Raw genomic sequence first — 18,813 nt, forward strand, 5'->3', positions numbered from 1 at the left:
CCCTGAATCCTCCCTTAGTTATGCTGCAATAGGTCTAGGTTGCTATGAGATTATCATGATGCATTTAGTGTTTTTTTCTTTAATTACCTTTTTCACTATGTTGTTTATACATTCTGCATTTCATATTCGTTATTATTAATCTGACCTTGGTTCTGCTGGAGATTTCTTCCTGTTAAAAGGGAGTTTCTCCTTCCCACTGTCACCAAAGCGCTTGATCATAGGTGGTCATATGATGATTATGGTTTTCTGTTTCCTTTGTATTATTGTAGGGTCCTTACTTTACAATATAAAACACCTTGAGGCAACTGTTGTTGTGATTTGGCACCATATAAATAAAATTAAATTGAAGTTGACGCAGTGCAGTGGTTACTTAACCATTTCTTTCAATGATTACAATTTAATGAAACATTAAAACAATATTTAACTGCATTTTTATTTGCCTGTGAAACATTTTCATACAATTCTTGCAAAGGAGGGAAATTCATGAAGTTAGTATTTCCTCTACAAAAAGACATTATTAGGGTATTTTGACATTATTTCTTTTTTTTTTTTAAATCCAACTCATGAATAACTTTTTTTTTTTTACCATTTTATGAATTAGACCCTTCTGTGGTCTTTAACATCACCCCAGTGCCATTATCCAATCTGACAACCTTGTGCTTTTAAGTCTTATCCAGGCACTGAGGTCTCTGCACTTTTTACAGTGCTAAGCCTTAAACTCAAGACTTCTGTAAATCTGGAGTTTATGCACATTCTGATTCTTTCATAGAAAAGGATTATCAAAACTCACACATGGAGGCTAGATCTAAATTATTTCTGCACTTAGAGCACTTGAGCAGTACCCTGTTAAAAACCTCAACATTTTGTACCTTTTCGTTTTCTGCGGACAAAGGAACATCTCTTTTATGTGATGTCGCTTTCGTTTTATGAAACTATTCGACAAACAACATTGCTACAATGCTCTTGAAATATTCAGTCAAGAGGAGGATAAATTTGGTTTTACAAAACCAGCACAGTCAGCACAGCAGGCAGCAATCTTAAAGCTGCACATTTGTGTCAGAACTCCTTAATAAACCTTGAAAGACATATGACAGTTGCTTTGAATAAGCAGCTTTCAGATGCCTATTTAAGGCTTCATTGCACTAACGTTTGCTCATACATTCATAAGTATTAGGAACAAAACCATTCAGTGTAATCTGGGTCCGTCAGCGGTCCACACCACCCACGCTCATGTGCAGCAGCTTACAAGTTGTACATATCCTATAGACAACCAGAAATCACCATCCCTGCCCTTTCATGTTTCCCTTGTCTATCCACCGAACACACAGGTCCTATTAAAGTTAGTGAGGAAGGCTTCCCCTCCAGATGATTATGACACAAACACTTACACATCCTTCTTGAGGATTGTGGATTCAGTGTCCATTTGATAAGCTGCCTTCACAGTTAACACAGTCGCGTCTGAGCTGAAGTCCATATTCTATCTTTGCACTATAATAAGGCTTTGGAAAAGTACCTGCAACAATTGGGAAGTTTTGAGTGCTTCAGAGTGATAGAAGTAGAGAATAACAATGAAGCCACTGCTTTTTATTCGAGGAGTATTTTTAGAAGCCTTGCAGCGTTTATATCAGGAACACTTTAGTGGGAGGTGAATAGGACATTTTCTATTTTCAACTCTTTGCTTTGTCAGAGGGGCAGCAGAGCAAATCCGCCATCAGAAAATCTAAAACTGTATTAAGGCTGTGATGTGAAAGAGGTTTTTTTTTAACACTGTTTACAGGTAAGATGCATCATTAATGGTCTGCATAGTGATTCTGTGACCTGGTTATCATCAGAAACCTTGAATTAATGGGTCGCTTCACTAAGGCTGCCTGGTTGGTCAGGGATAATCAAACTGATGTGTTACAGATTTGGTTCTTTGCAACTAGTTGCAACTGGCAGACTGCAAACTAAAACATACAAGGCAAGGTTGCTGTTGATTGGGCTCTGCAATAGATGCAGAGCATGAAGCATCTGAGTACCATCTTAGGACTGATATCTGTTGTAGGCTCCTTCTTGAGTGACTATTACGACCCCCATTGTCTTGTTGTGGTGTTTGCCTGTGCTTGATTCTGCAAAACCCTCACACATATTCCATATGGCGCAGAGCATCTGGCGGCTGTTAGACAGAATTAGTTTTTTGTTCTTTCTTTCTTTTTTTTTCTTTTTTATCTAGAATGAGCATGGGGCTTTGAACAGATCTGTTCTGCTCGTCTGATTATCCCGAGGTCAACAAGCTGTTTGATGTTTATTTACATGGTCTACAAAGCAGTTGTAGTTGTTCAGTGTCTCACACGAGGAGCTCATAAAATTGCAATCCTGTCACAGGCAGCGGTCACGGTAAACAGCATTTGTATTTGTGTTTGTTTGTGTGCCACCTCAATACTATACATATATGTATATATATTAGTGTTGAAGCTCTATATACCGTAAAGAGTTGTTAGTTGAGGACTCAAGGTCATATGATGCATCTATCCTGTGTGCGAACAAAGGGACTGCATCTTCTTAAAGTTATTGTCTGTTGTGAACACTGTGTGACTCCTTGGATATACAGACTACTAATCATCTTACCCTACAGTCATTGGTGGTGGTTGTTTGCAGACTTGAGATGCCAAAGGAAAGAGAGTATGTACTTGAAAGGTATTGCTGTGGGTTCACAGCTCCTGGCAGCCACCTTATGTGTAAGAAGACCTTTTTGTACCCTTGGTCAGAAGTGTTTTATAAGCACGATAAAAGGTAAGGACAGCAAATGTTTATCCTTGTGTATTATGTGGACAGAAATAAGTGTGATGAGAAGTACTGTAAGGCCATAATTTTGACTGGCTAGTTTAAAAAAAAGAAGCACAGATACAAAAAAATCCAACTGTAGGCAATTCAGTTTATAGCTTCTTATTCATGTCCATCACTTGATCACTTTGTTTCTGTTTTGTGAAAGTGTTGGCCACCAAACATGTTTGCAAAACTGTGATTCAGAAACAGTATTTTTTGCTTTTTCTGTTGTGAAGGACCATAGCTTAGAACTGTATTCTGAATCTTTGTCAGTAAAATATTGTTTATATGGTTCAAATGACTGAAATTATAGAACAAATGCACAGTTTTGAGACTACTGAATGTTGAATGTTAAGTCATTTTTAAATATAGTCTCAGGAACTTTATGACATGGAAATTGAGAGCCATTGGTCTTAAGAAAGTAATGGAAAGCTAGAGCCATATGCAAGACATGTCTGAATGGCATATTGAAGTCCTAGTTGTTGACATATTTCTTGTTGTGTACTTTGTGTAGCAAAGCATATACAAAATCGACTTTTCTTCAATCCAAAATACTTTATAATGTCCCCCCAAACTACAGTTTCTTCTCTTACTTAAATAACTGAAAATGCTCTGCTACTAGAAAGAGGTATAAATACTTACATGAAAATCTGATCTATACACCCACCTTTACCTGGCATGTTTGAGCTTACCAAACAAAAGCAGCTGCAACAGATTTATATAACACATCAGATTACAGTTACTTACATCATTTTCCAGTATATTTATACATTCACCAGATAACATGACATCGACCCTTTTCTCCCTTTTCACTCATCTCCATCTTTGGATATCTTTACCTTTAACCCCTTTGCCTCCATTAGCCTCCTTAAAATGTCCATGTTCAGCTGGGTGAAGGTGATTTAAGTGTCTGATTAGGTTTATTGTTAGGAAGTTTTTATGATGGTCCCTCCATGATTTTCTTTGGTGAAGTTTGTCTTCCCTCCAAGTGAGGAGCTTCCATGCTAAAGACATGTTTTTTTGTGGATGTGAATATGCGTGACAATTTATATGCACCACAGGACACATGTTGTACATGCATGAAGCAGGCCGGCTCAAAATCAGAAATACCCAAAGCCAAGATTGCTGGAAATTGGCCTTTTCCGGTCCCTTGCTGGTCGATTGCTGTGTCTGTAGTATTTTACAGAAACATAAAACTTAAATAATCAAGTAACCTAGAATTAAAACTTTGCGGCCTTTTCATTTGTAAAGGAGCTACTCTCTGTAAAGAATGTATTCGATTTGCTGCTGGGCTTTTTTTTCTGTTAAATGAGTAATTCCCAAAGTGTTCAGTTAAGTATTAATGTACTCAGTTTGTGTTTTCCTTTAGTCGTGTCTTAAATCAAGATTTAAGTTTTATAAATAAGTAATCAGTCTGTAAATCCACAAATTTTATTTTTCCTTACAACAATTCATGGTTGGCTTAGGTTTTGCTCTGTTCACATTTGTCCATGTGCTTATAGGCAACAGGGTAAATAAAAGGCCCTAGTAACTTTCATTCAACTTTATAAGTTCTTTTACAGCTTCTTAGGTGACCGATACCAGTGAGTGAGATATGTGTGTGATGGAGTCTGTATGGATGGGCATTTGGAGATGATGGCTTCTACATGTGTGTCGGTGTGTGTATTTGGCTCCGTCTGTCTCTGACTAATTCCTCGTGCGAGGAAAGCATGCCACACAGACACGTGAGTGAACATTTCCTGCACTGAAAACTGTCTCTATGGCAATACGGAAGGAGGAGAGAGGGGATTAGCTGGGAAATGGCTCATATCATGTTCTTTCTCCTACCTACACTCTTTATCTACACACACATAGTCCCTTTGGAGTAGGCTGCTGTAATTGCCCCTTAGCTCGCTTCTCTCCTCCCTTGTCTTTTCGCACCCTGTATTCATCTTGTCAGACAAGGTGGAAAGCTGCAAGGGTCCCTGCTGTGACTGTAAGACCATTATTACTTTCCCTTCATGTTCTTTACTGACAACAAGCTCTGTATATTACTGAAATGGGCAATAGGCCTGGCTCATTACCTTCAATTGTCTAACCTTACCCACAGTTCTGTAGCTACGTCATCATTCATGCTTAAGTGATTGTTTGGTCCATTATGTCTGCTCAAATCTTTAATAGCTTTGCATGTGTCATAGTAGGTGTGACCACTTAAAAAGCATTGCTAAAGTGCTGTAGTTTTTAATAGGGAGATAATTGTCAATTATTAATGGAAGCTTTTTTTTGGTGCTGTTTATAAAGTGGGCTCTCCACTTGTATTCTCTCTTATTTATGTGAAGAAATAAGGCTAGACTCCAGAGGTACTGATTGTCTCTCAAATTGTAAACAAGGTTTCAGAGTGCTGAATGTGTTGGCACTCTTAAAAGTCGCAAATAAATATTACAAATTTTATGAAATGTTTAGAAATATTAAGCAATCAGAAATAATTCAGTCCTATTTTGCCCTTTTCACAGAACAAATTAGTCAATTTGAATAAATATCTCACTAAAGTAATTAAAAAAATACTTTATAACAAAGTATTTCTCTGAATGTGGAGAAGTTTCGCAGTCGCTGTCGAGAGATTGTCAGTATATTTACATAAATCTTCATTAATGACTGCAGATGCTGTACGTTTGAATTTCAAGTTAGATGTGAATGTACTTGTGATCAATATTGTTATTGTACATGGCAGACAGTAAATGCTGGGTAACAGAATTAGTGAAAATAATATACAGCTTATTCTAAGTCTGTATAGATTTGCATGTGATCTGCTGGCTGGAGTTTACTGGAAAAAAACTCAATTCTGTTGACAAGAAGTGAAAAATCACAATAAAATGAAACGTACGAAACATGAAGACTTCTGGGAAATGTCACCATATTGTTACTGTTTTCTTCTATGCTTAACCTTTCTGCATTGCCCCCACAGGGTTCAGGTAGAGTTCTATGTGAACGAAAACACCTTCAAGGAGAGGCTAAAGCTTTTCTTCATCAAAAACCAAAGGTCAAGTAAGTAACCATAAACTATGCTATCTTTTAGAGTGAAAATGGTAAGCGGCTTGCTACTGCTAGATACTTTCTGAGCCAAATGAATAATAAGTGCATAATAAAGGAAATGACAGCCAATGATGACATATTTCCACTTTGTGTCTCAGTTGGGGCTTTCATTATTACATTAGCTGCCTCATTGTTGGGGTTTTAGGTGTTCAAGCTGTGACCCAGCGTGGACAGAAGAATATGGCTCATTTGTGGAGAGATGAGGCAGAGCTGCAGTGTTTTTCTCATTAGGACATGCCACATTGTCTCTAAAGAAGACACTGGGATGACTCAGCAGTTTGGTGCACTGTGTCTGGAAGCTGTTCATTTGCATGTAGTTGTAAAAATGTACACTATGGGAACTCTCCCACATATAGTTGGACATGTCGTTACCAGGTCCGTGACGCTGGCTCCGCTTTCTTTCGCTCAGCTTGTTGTTGTCACTAGGCAGCCATAGTCTTTGACATTAAACAGCAGGTTTTAATGAAAATGTCACATCGTGCTGCGGGGGTCTTCTGCTCCATTTGTTGTTTGTTTGTCTGCCCTGTTTCAAACCTTTTTAACACTGACGCAGGCTTCATCGCAAGGGGTCGTGTCACTAGGGATTAGCTAACTCGCTGGCTGGATGACTGACTGGCTAGCTGACACTGCTACATTTAAAAAAGCTTCTGTCATCTTCTGCCAGGCGTTAGTTTTTATGTGTATTATTTAGTGTTGTATGTAGCAGGTTGTATGGGAGTTTATCAGTACACTTATGTCCACAAAAAAAAACCTTGTGATTTCATAAACATTATTATCACCCATTGTCATGTTTACGCTGTGTGCAGGCAGGAGAGGACCCAAACGCAAACTCACGGGAAAACAGGACTGAACTCAAAATACAGCTTTATTGCTGACGGAAGTTAAGGCGATACAAAATAATATGGAACTAAACTGGGACGCATAAAGGAACTGACTCACGAGGAAACACACGGAGGCGCACACAGTCATGAGGGAGATTGCAACACTGACACAGAGAAACACGGGGCTTAAATACACTGGGAAATAACGAGGGGAATGAGACACAGAAGGGGAGCACAGCTGGGAGAAATCGGACATAACGAGACCCAAGGGAAGCGAAACTCAATACATTCACGTAGGACACAGACCTTCAAAGTAAAACAGGAAATGTAACATAGACGCAGACTTGACTAGGGGAGACAGAGCAATTAAGAAACACAGAGAAAAATAACAGGGAGACACAGAGGGCGGCTAACTAAATCTTCAGAAAACTAAAGAGAATACAAGAAAGTCAAACTAAGACACTAGACTAAAGAATAAACTGGGGCAACAAAGAGAACTAAGATCATAATACAAAAACTCAGAGACACAAGAAACTCAAAACACTGGGTCACCGACCCAGGACCGTGACACCCATGGCTATTTCTATGCAAGCCCACCAGGCATTCATACTGCTTTGTAATGCTTCTGCACATTGTTAGCATACAAAAGTGCTAGTGTTATTTTTGTGTTCTTCTTGAAGGATTTGAAGGATGTGCGTCATGGAAAATCAGGTGTGCCAGGCTGCTGTAGAGGCATGGAAATATAATAGTTATGGTTCAGGGGTAAAAGCATTTTATGCACCCAAACGACCACAATTTGAGCAGTAGCAGTTCGCTATGATGAAGAGAATTTGCTGGATTTGTTGTTGACAGCAGTCTCTGTTTGAACTTCAGACTGCAGACAAAGTGTACACAAAAAAAGAGTGGAAAAAAAGTCAACACAGAGCTTTAAGTCTGAGCCTGTGAATAATGTGAAAAGATGTAAGCAAGCTCCTCTTTAAGTCACTCAATTTACGCTCCAGCTTTTTTTGTTGTTGCTCCACAGGCCTGAGGATCCGCTTGTTCAACTTCTCACTGAAGATTCTCACCTGTGCCCTCTACATATTAAGAGTCAGCTTGGAAGATCTGAAGGAGAAAAATGGGAGCCCATGGTGAGAGTGAGACTCTACCTCTCCCTATTCAATCACTGTTCCTATTCCACTTGTACATAGTAATTCTTTTTTATTAAAAATCAAAAATGGAGGATAAATAAAAGCTAGAAAAGAAGAAAGAGGAAAAGGGTGATAGTCATGTCATCACAGGGTAAGTAAATGTTAAAGCAGTCCTTCCAGATACTCAAACTCTACCGCACAAAAAACATTAAAGCTGAGATAAAATGAGTGAGATAAAAACAAAGCCATGTATGTGTAATGTTACTTTATTAGTCCATCACTCCCTCTGTTATCTGGCTTCACAGAGCCCAATATCAGCTGTCACAACCAAAGTCTGTTATTAACAGGTCTGCACATTAGGAAAAGTGTATTTACAGCATTTTAATCTAGCAATTCCAAACAATTTCCAAAATATATATTTTTTTGTTTTCCATTGTAGAAAACGGTAAATGTAAGTGACTGCAGCGTGATGGCTTAGCGCTTAGCTCTGTTTCCTCATAGAGGATCCTTATTTCAGTGGCTGGTAGGGCCCATCTGTGTGCAGTTGCCTCTGGGGACTCACAGATAAACATGTTAGGTTAGTGCTGCCTGTACTGGACTATAACAGACTGGCCAATAAGATTCTTCATCTCGAGGGTTTCACTGAAGGTTGTCAGGAGAGCATAAAGCATAAAGGATACAGTACCATGAAGTATTTGCCACTTCCCAATTTCAGGGAAAAAAACAAAGAAATCAGGGAAAGGGCAAATGCTTTTTCTCGACACTGTAAGTATATGTGAAATATTCTGTTTTTTACTTTCACAACAGTTAATTATTTTATAGTGATTATATCATTTTACTCATGTTGTGTGCGTGTTTATATGAACAATGTGAAAAAGTTGCTCATCCTATGCAGTTATGTGGATGTTTGACTCCCAGTAGACGTGTTTCCTCCCAGTCAGACGTTCAAACTGTTACTCTGTGTTTATCTTTTCCTTACTCCTGTCCGTAATACAGTGCAATGAATCGAAGCAATGGTTGGAATGATACATCAGAGCCACCACAAATCAAATGGTATGTTCATGTTAACATGGCACTCCATAGTAAAATTAGTGGTGCACAATAGTAAGGTTGATAATAAATGCAGATGCAGTGAAGTGTGAGTAAAAGTTTCACATTGTTTGTGACAGGGAACGCATTTTCTGGGTGAACAGACGAGAGTCTGTGTGGGCAATACAGGTGAGCATAATACCGTTTCTGTGTGCATGAATCAAATTCCATTCCATGAACTCAGTCTCAATGCATAATTCAGCCCAGAAACACCACAAGCCATTTATTAGATAAAAACACTGCAGAGTATGGACGTTCCCCGCTGAAGGCCGAGAAGAGTCTGCATTTGCAGGGTTCATTTATCTCTCTCCCCTTTGCTCCAGGTGACAGTGGCCTTAATCAGTTTTTTGGAGACTATGCTTATCACATATCTCAGCTACAAGGTAAGAGACTGACTCACACTACAAATTTTATCTTTTTAATTCTTATTGTCCTCTTGCAGCTTCTTGATCTAAGTCCAACGCTTTGTTTCCTGTCTTGCGAACCAACACTTTCCAGCCTCATTTACATTCCCCAAAGACAGCCCCATCACAGAGCCAGCAGTCTTTGCTGCAAATTTTCAACTCAGACATCTAGCACACTGTCTCAGAAAGAAGTTGAGATAAAGGCTCTACAGAGCTTAAAGTGCTGTTTGTGTTTTGTCTACAAACACGTGACAGAAAGATGCATCACAAGTGTATTTAGGTCTGATTTGCGAGCCTTGCAAACCTTAGCATTGATTCTAAAGTTGCTGGAACTCTACCAAAAGATTTAAATATCATTTTTCTCAAAGTTATTCCCTCGTGTGGTGTTTTGATGATTTTGGAGGGTGCGATCAAGCACATCCACCTAAAACCTCCCACAGGGGCTCAGCTGAGTGCTCATTTTCATATTGATCAAACCATTAAGTGAGCGCTGGTACCTTATGAGTGGTGATGATATGGTCATTTAAAGTGATCATTCCCATCAGGAAACCATTTTTTTTTTATCGTAGGATAACAATGATCACTTATTGTACTGGTTTTTCAGCTAATCTTCTCTCCCCGAACCAGCCGAATGCCACAGAACACAATCAGTTCCCTTCGCTGTAGCTGTCAAGAGTTTAGGTTCAGCTTTCCTTGAATCTGTGACACATCTGAGTATGCACTTCTTTTCTCAGTCCTTGTGCATGCAAAAGGAGGATTGTGCACATTGCAAGTAAAATATCAAAAATATGTGTTAGTGAAATGCACGGTATATAGAAATACAGAATATCTGATGGCAGACAGAATATTTGAAACATTTTACAATCCACACAAATATATCTTCATAACAGACCATTCAGTTAGCTGTAATAGCTCTTCTCAGATATTTATTGAATTGAGAAGCATCACATACTGTCCATATTTTTTTCTTTACTTTTTCATCTGTTAATGTATTTAGAAATTAAGATTTTAGGAATGAACACAGTATTAGTTTGGATTTGAACATCTCCCACAGCTTTCCCTGACTCTGAATCTAAGTTGCACCATTGCTTTCATGTCCTGTTGAGATCCTCAGATGTTTGCATTCGGGTTTATTACATGCAGTCTTTATCTTCTTCTTTCCTTCAGTTCCATTGAACAGGGTTCCTACTGCTTTTACTTTATGAGTCACACATGCCGATGTTAAATTTTGTCCTCAGATGGTGAAGCCTTTCAAAATATTGTGGTTTTGAGATATGTGTGTGATGGAGTCTGTATGGATGGGCATTTGGAGATGATGGCTTTTATCTTAAACTGCTGCTTTTTACATGTCTAGTTTCCAGTGTCACTTCCTCAGTGTATCATTTCACACAAGCGTAAATTTATAGTGTTCTGCTTCTTGAACATTATACCTTGACAGTGAAAATAGATGCAGATATATTTTTACTTATGTTCTCATTCACTGCTATATAATACCAAATGGAATTATAGTGCACAGAGACATTATGTAACACACGTGTAAATGAGCAGAGGCTGCATCATACAGTCGATTATGTAAACCCTTCATTATGAAAAGAGATTTAAGTGGTATATATATATTAGAACCTTTTTATCTTCACTTTAAACTTTGTATCTTACATTTAAGCACAGTAGCTAAGCATAACAGGCAAAAACTACAAACAAGCACATTTGAATGCTTTAAGCACAAAGTCAGGTGTTATATTCAGATACTGACACGAAAATTGTTAATTTCAAAGAACCATCTCCTCTCAACAAAGATTTTAGACGTTAGCACAGAAAGTTGTTGTTGTTTTTCCTACATGGTGTTGTTTTATGTTGATGTCCTCCATCTACCGAAGGCAGACCCCTGCAGCAGATTCATTAAATTGTATCCCATTAATTTCCTTTCTAGGGAAACATTTGGGAGCAGATCTTCCAGATTTCCTTCATACTGGAAATGATCAACACAGTGCCATTTATAATCACAGTGAGTAACTTAATCAGTTCGCCTTGTCCACAAAACAAGATCTTCAAATATCAGATATGTACAATTTTGAATTTAATGAGAAACTACCTAATGCATCTAAATTTCTTTATTATTTGTATTGGGGATTGTAACGTCATGTTATATATGAGGTATGTTAACTAAATATCGCTTTACTAATATACTGTATATTTTCACCCTGTCTCTTTCTTTTCTTCTTTAAGATTTTCTGGCATCGATTAAGAGACATATTCGTCCCTGTGTTTCTTAACTGCTGGCTAGCCAAAGGTGCTCTGGAGAATATGATTGTAAGTTTTTTGCCAATGTAAATAAAGTGTGTGTTGCATCTTACACACTAAAGCTTGATTGTACTAGAGAGAATAAACAAAACTGTATGTTTTCTTTATTACTATGGGCTTTGGGGTTAAATTATCTGCCCTCTAGCAGCCATATTAGAGCTCATGAGTAACATTGTGTAAGTGCTCAGTGGGTTGATACAATGTAACAAAACAGAATTTAATTGACTAGGCTAATTCATTTCTTTCTGGTTAGCTGACACTCTCTTTTTGTCGACACTGATATGTGCACAAAACAACATATCTTTTTGAAGCTACATTTATCTGTGTAACATTATTAGCAGTAACAGTGGTTACTTTGATAAATTAGCCTGCTGTCTAATTAGCTGGCTACAAAGCTAACACAAGCCATGTTATTCATGTTTAGCTGACGTATTTAGGAGAAAACAAAAGACATGTTTTTTTAATCGAACAGCAGACTTTCATATTCACGCTGCAGTAGGCTTTCGGACATACTGTGTTTTCTCACTAGAAGCTAGCATAAGGAAGAAGCAAGCACTTTTTCTTTCTTTTAGAATTGACTGCATGTTCTTGAGGCTAGTGCACGGCATGCACGGCAGGTATCGTGGCCCTACACTCATTGGTCCACTTTATTAGAAATACCTGTTCACTTTCTCATTTATACAAATTTCTAATCAGCCAATCACACAGGGTAGGTGTGAAAATATCCAGTGACCATTAGTGACCATTAGTAAATGCCCTGTTGATACCAGAAGTCATAGGAGAATGGTCAGACTGCTTGAGCAGTTAGTTAGGCAGCAGTAACTCAATCAGCCACTTGCTACAACCAACGGATGCAGAAGAGCATCTTTGAGCAAAACTAACTTTGAAGCAGACAAGCTACTGCAGCTGAGAACCACACCAGGTGCCACACCGAGGGAACCGAGGCTACTGAAGCTACAAAACTGAGTAAAAGAAGACTGGAAGAAACATTACTAAGTCTGAGTGTCAATATTAGTGGTTCAGGCTGCTGCTGCTGGTGTAATGGTGTGGGAAATACTTTTTTGCACACTTTGGGCCCCTTATCACTTATTACTCATCACGTGATTCCTTTATGACTACCATATACCCATCTTCCTTTGGCTGTTTCCAGCAGGATACCACACCATCTCACAAAGCTCAAATAATCTCCAACTGGTTTCTTGAACATCACAATAAGCTCATTGTACTCAAATGGCCTCCATAGTTCCCAGAGATTGCCATCATGGATGTGGAGCCAACAAATCTGCAGCAACTATGAGTTGCCATCGTGTCAATATGGACAAAAATCTCTGAGTAATATTTCAAACACATTGTGGAATCTATTTCGTAGAGAATAAAGGTAGTTCTGAGGGCACAGAGGTTTCAACCCAGTACAAGCAAGGTGTACCTAACAAAGTGGATAATGAGTGTATATTGTTTAAAGTTGCAAGTAAAGCAGTATATGTTTAGAGTACTACCCAATATCAAGAGCAAGTCAAGCCAAAGCAAAAAGTACAAGTGTGGGCACGGCGGAGTTTAATAAAACACAGAGTTCACAGAAATCTGGTGTTGTAGTATTAGTGTTGCCCAGAAGGGTTTAACAGGTACATGAAATTCAAAGCAATTCCATTGGATCCACCTGGTGCAGTGTGTGCTCTTGCTGTGATTCAGATGAGACAGAGTAAGAGCTACATGCCAAGACGGTAGGTGGCAGATGGTTGAATCTGTGGCCAGGGGGGTGGTGGCAGGCAGAACATGCTAACAAGGTGCAAGTGAAAATGAGTCGTGAGCTGCCACGTTGGAAGATGGACAGTATGCTAATATAGGAGTATAAAAAAAATCTTCCAAAGAGGAAAGGGCACTCGTTTTGGTGTAGTTTGTGTGTTAGTAAAATAATGGACTACAGTTACGTAAGAGATCTGAGCTTTGATTAATTAAATTAAATGATTTTAATTTGGTTTGGAAGGAATTTGTACGTGTGATGCAGATGCCCTTTTAATACTTTGTTTTGCAAATATATTTTGCTCCAGTTGTCCTTGAGAAATTGTTTATTTTTGCTATCACAATTGGAAAATGTGTCATATTTCTCAATCAGCGGTATGACTAATGCACTAAACCTCTTTTCTTGTGTCCAGAATGATTTCCATCGTGCCATCCAAAGGACCCACTCTGCCATGTTTAATCAGGTGTTCATCCTCATCTGCACCTTACTGTGTCTGGTTTTCACCGGGTGAGTCAGCCTCTGTTCTCGCTGTTAGTCACTGAAGTGCATCTCTGACCGCTGGGGCAAAATCTGTTCTCTGAACCTTGTACCACGTGACCCCAAAAACATCGTCTCACAGTTGGTGGTCTGCGTGGCTTATTATCCGGTAGAAGCAATATATGTTGTAGAAACGAAAACTGGAAAAAGCAAAACAGGTAGCTATTCAAAGATCTGTTGAAAGCAGGCATTGTGAGCTACGGTTGGTTATTGGTTAATGTTTTTTAAGAGGTAGTATCCATGAAAGAGATACATATTTGCTACTGTTGTTGGAAAAAGAAATGCTTATAAAAATGCACTGATGATCAGCGTCAGAGTAAACAGACCTACAAACACTGTTATTGTATTGATAACCTTGTTTTCTTTATTGTTAATTGATTTTCTTGTTTAAAAACAGTGAATTTAATCAAAGTTGTGTTATTTCTGACATCATAGCTCTGATTCACTTTCCCCCAGCCCCAGACTGTGTCCAACTTATCCAAAAAAAGAATAAAACACCTAATGAGCAGTCAGAGGAAACTGACAGAACAATCATGGTGTCACTTTAAATGCCATACTGAGGAGAAGCCCACGTTGGGCTGACCTTTGGGCCTTTGTTCTTGGTCAAATTGAATTGTAATATCCAGTCTAGACATGACTATATTACCATAGTGAAAGAGATTGCCTTAGCAGAATATATCCCCTTTCATATGTTATATTTTAATTATCTTTACCCGTAGGACATTTGTCTGGTGTCATTGTATGATTCCTCGTTTTTATGCAGGGCTTGCGGGATCCAGCATCTAGAGAGAGCTGGGAAGAACTTGACCTTATTTGACTCGTTCTATTTCTGCATCGTTACTTTCTCCACCGTGGGCTACGGGGACGTCACGCCACAAATCTGGCCCTCCCAGCTGCTGGTGGTCATTCTCATCTGTGTTGCCCTGGTGGTCCTGCCACTACAGGTACCGACTCTGTGCTAAATTAAAAACCAGCGATTCGCAAAGTGCAGTGAAGGGTTGCGGTTTGTTGTAAGCCTTGTGTTAGGTCTGTTTAATCATAAGGAATTCTTTAATATTCTGCAGTCAGTGATGACCTTTGTGTGGGTATCATCAGATATTAAATGACATTTTCATGCTGGCCTGCAGCTCGTAAAAGTCTAATTTGGTCCTTCGCTTCTGTGACATTTTTTTGGCTGCAGAAGAAGTTTGCAAGTGCCAGTCAAAATCCTGGCTCACATTTGCTGCATCATTAGTCCACATATATACTGTGTTATTTATATTTAAAGACTGCGAACAGGTTCATCCCTTCACATGTCTCAAAAAGTTTCTGTCCCTGTGGAGCAAATGGAGTGAGAAGTGGAGATGAACTCCCACTGCTGCCAAATTACTCCACTAGTAGTTTTCACTCCATCTGTGTCCAGACAGAAAATCTATCTCATTTTTTTATTATTTATTTCATTCTTGCTGCTTTTGACATCACTCCACCTTTGCTGTCATTGTGTCAGTTTGAAGAACTAGCATACCTGTGGATGGAGAGCCAGAAGTTGGGGGGGAACTATAGTCGACATCGGGCGCAGACAGAGAAGCACGTGGTGCTGTGTGTCAGCTCGCTGAAGATAGACCTGCTGATGGATTTCCTCAACGAGTTCTACGCTCATCCCAGATTACAGGTACAATGAAAAGACCAAATGATATGTTAATATGCTGCTATTTTGCTTATTTCCACTGTTTCCACTATATCTTCTATATTTCTATTGCATGCTTTAATCATGAGCATGAGACATGAGACCGGTTGTGTAATTAGCTAAGTCAGTAGTACACAGTGACTATTCAATATAAAATAAGGCAAAACCTTTCAACTTGCCAGCCTAAGAATCAGCTGATTTTTCGCTCAGCCCGTGGAAGGACAGATGAACTGTATGTATTGTTTTCACAAGTCAGAGGAATCACTACTCCTCCTGCAGTATTTGGTAGAACTTAGTGAAACCTCCGTGCAATGATATCCTAATAGGTCTTCACCTAAACTGTGCTCAAGGTCATATTTGTCATTCTCAGTGGATTTTAATTGTTATTAATCGGTCCAGTACAGCTGACCAATGACAAGAAGACTTCACTGTCACTGTACTTCACACATACAGCACGACACAGTAACACAATAAGCTGTGCACTTTGATGAATATTGAGCTGGATAAGCTACCATGCCACTAAGGTACTGGTTTATATTATAACTTTTTATATTATAATATTTTTGTACTTTATTGGATGTTTTACTGTGAAAAAGTTGCAGCTTTTTTGTTTTATATCATTTTTTTCCCTCAACATTTGGTATCAAGAAAAAAAGAGCACTTTGCCTGTGGATCTTGACTTTGGAATGGGTGTAAAGTTGATTTGGTTGCAGTTGTCAGAGCTAAAATGTGTTCATCAGTCATGAAAAATGTATGTTACTTTCTCCTGTACCAATGAATTTATGAGGGTTTAAAAATACTGGGGAAAAAATGAAAAGGTCAGCTCATGCCTGTGTACTTCACGGGGCTGTAACTCTTTGCAGGATGAAAGTAAATGTTTTGCATGGCTTTATTATATATACACTGTGGACTGACTGACTCACTTTTTATAGATTTATCCAGGGTTTTTGTATTTCATGTTTGTTTTGGGGTTTTTTGTAGATTTTAATTTTCTTGTTTTTTTCTCTCTTTCTCTAGGACTATTATGTGGTGATTTTGTGCCCGACAGAGATAGACATTCAAGTTCGTCGAATTCTCCAGATCCCCCTGTGGTCCCAGAGGGTTATCTACTTGCAAGGATCTGCTCTCAAAGACCAGGACCTGATGAGGGCCAAGTGAGTAAACGCATAACATGCACATATTAAGACCAACACCTAAAAACAAAGCTCTTGTGCGTTATCTTTCTGAAAGGTTCAGATTTCAGTAGAGCTGAATCTGATTGGTTTTATTCTTTTTATTTTCTGGATACGACTTGGAATGTAATTTAAAGTGTTGCTTCTCAACTGGCAATGCAAAGCCATTGAAGTGCAGTTAAAGGGTGAGATACTTACAAATCAGCTTGGCTGGCCTCTGCTTTCACTTCAGTGTAATGCAGTTTTACTCCACATCGATCATCTCCTCACTTCAAAGAGCAAACTCTGCACAGAAGCAGCGAGAGAGATTTTGACCTGTCAGTTTTGTTTTCGTCAATCAAACCCATTACTGCACAACCGCGGCATTCGTATCTCGTAGCTCGGCTGCAGATGTTGAATTACAGCCCTATATCCTTTTCTTTGAAAAGTCTTAAGTTTGTCCAGAAGTTCACTCCTCTTTTCCAAGATGCCCTCTTTAATGTGCAGCTGTTCAGGTGCTGTGTCATTTCATACGCACCGATATGTGACCACACAGCCAGCTTACCTTCAAATGACTAACCTCTATCGAGAACATGCAGAGGGTTGGTGTGACAGAAGAGGATGCTAGGAAGGGTGAGGTGGAAGCAGATAAAAAAAAAAGAAGAAGCAGCTCCTGTGTTGCAAGCACTGCATTCTGATACGGTAGTGTTTTCAGAGATTAATTGGGCTTTTAACCTTTTGAGCCTTTGTAATGGCATATTAACGCTCATCTATGCCTGGCTTTAATTTAATGCACTGATCTGTTAAAATGAGGTGTTTCACACCTGGTTGAATGACCTCTTTCCTGCCTTTCTATCTCTCTTTTGTGTGTCTCTTCCAATCTGTCAGGATGGACGATGCTGAGGCCTGCTTCATCCTGAGCAGCAGGAACGAAGTCGACCGAACGGCAGCTGTGAGTCTCATCCTAAACTGTGTCATGATAATGATTATTTCAAATAAGCAGTTTCCCTTTACACCCTATTCCCTTTGATATTTGCCAGGGAAGTTGTAGATGAAAATGAGCCACTGGACAAGTGAAATAACACAATTTTGCTCCCTCACAGGATCACCAGACTATTTTGAGGGCATGGGCTGCAAAAGACTTTGCTCCAAACTGCCCTCTCTACGTACAGATTCTCAAACCAGAAAATAAATTTCATGTTAAGTTTGCTGGTGAGTATGCAAAGAATTCATAGCTTCTGAAAAACAGTAATTTGGCATGTTGTTGAGACACAGGCCAGACTTTTTCTTAATTTTGCAATTATTCCTTTTCAATTAGATCATGTAGTTTGTGAAGAGGAGTTCAAGTACGCTATGTTGGCACTCAACTGTGTGTGTCCAGCCACGTCCACTTTAATTACCCTGTTGGTTCACACCTCCAGAGGACAGTGAGTATCCACCAACATTTATTTGCAGTTATTATTCTTTCCCCTTTTCATTTTTTTTCTTTTTTTTTTTTTACAATTTTTTAAAAATACATTTAATTTACTTATTAGTGCAGCACGATGATGCAGTGGTTAGCACTGCTGCCTGATTATTTTGGGAAACCTGTTATTAGACTAGATTTTCCAGTCCTGCAAACAGGAGGACGTTTTTGGTTCCTTTGGATAAAGTCTAATTTCAACACCTGCTTCTTTTCATTTTCCTACACTAAGCCAACCATATTTGGTATTTTTCCAGTAAGTATGTGTTACTGTAACACAAATTACCCGGATAAAGTAACAATTATTTGGCAGTTAAACTAAATCTGCATGTATGGGTAGTATTATACTTAAGGAAACAAGTAATGGAAGCCCTGTGTAGTTTTTTTAAGTGTCTGTGAGTTCTGTAATTGCTCTAGAAGACATAGTTTGTTGTAGCCTGTGGACATTGTTTTTGGATTTCAAGCTAATAAGACCTATAAAAACCATATTTTTACTCCTTAAGAATTTACTCAACAAATGTCTGTGTTTCTGCCTACATAGCAACTCAGCTTCTCTGAAAGGTTTCTATTCAGTAAAATTTCTAATCTTCGCTTTGACTAAAGAGTTGAATATTTGTGGAGAGATTAAATCTCT

General features: G+C 38.8%; 1 protein-coding gene across 17 annotated transcripts in view; it reads left to right on the forward strand.

Moving 5' to 3' along the window:
* kcnt1b (potassium sodium-activated channel subfamily T member 1b) overlaps positions 1-18,813 on the forward strand; it is a 69,881-nt gene that overhangs the window by 28,449 nt on the left and 22,619 nt on the right. For all 17 annotated transcript variants that reach the window (XM_005743099.2, XM_005743090.2, XM_005743095.2 and 14 more), the window contains 14 exons: positions 5,750-5,829; positions 7,723-7,828; positions 8,825-8,881; positions 8,998-9,046; positions 9,241-9,300; positions 11,252-11,326; positions 11,548-11,631; positions 13,776-13,870; positions 14,664-14,844; positions 15,387-15,551; positions 16,584-16,720; positions 17,606-17,669; positions 17,821-17,929; positions 18,036-18,144. In XM_005743099.2, the coding sequence (XP_005743156.1) occupies positions 5,750-5,829; positions 7,723-7,828; positions 8,825-8,881; positions 8,998-9,046; positions 9,241-9,300; positions 11,252-11,326; positions 11,548-11,631; positions 13,776-13,870; positions 14,664-14,844; positions 15,387-15,551; positions 16,584-16,720; positions 17,606-17,669; positions 17,821-17,929; positions 18,036-18,144 (1,371 nt within the window). The remainder of the gene's footprint in view (positions 1-5,749; positions 5,830-7,722; positions 7,829-8,824; positions 8,882-8,997; positions 9,047-9,240; positions 9,301-11,251; positions 11,327-11,547; positions 11,632-13,775; positions 13,871-14,663; positions 14,845-15,386; positions 15,552-16,583; positions 16,721-17,605; positions 17,670-17,820; positions 17,930-18,035; positions 18,145-18,813) is intronic.

This window comes from Pundamilia nyererei, unplaced genomic scaffold (genome assembly GCF_000239375.1).
Source record: "Pundamilia nyererei isolate P.nyererei 1_Seehausen unplaced genomic scaffold, PunNye1.0 scaffold00127, whole genome shotgun sequence".
Classification (NCBI taxonomy): domain Eukaryota; kingdom Metazoa; phylum Chordata; class Actinopteri; order Cichliformes; family Cichlidae; genus Pundamilia; species Pundamilia nyererei.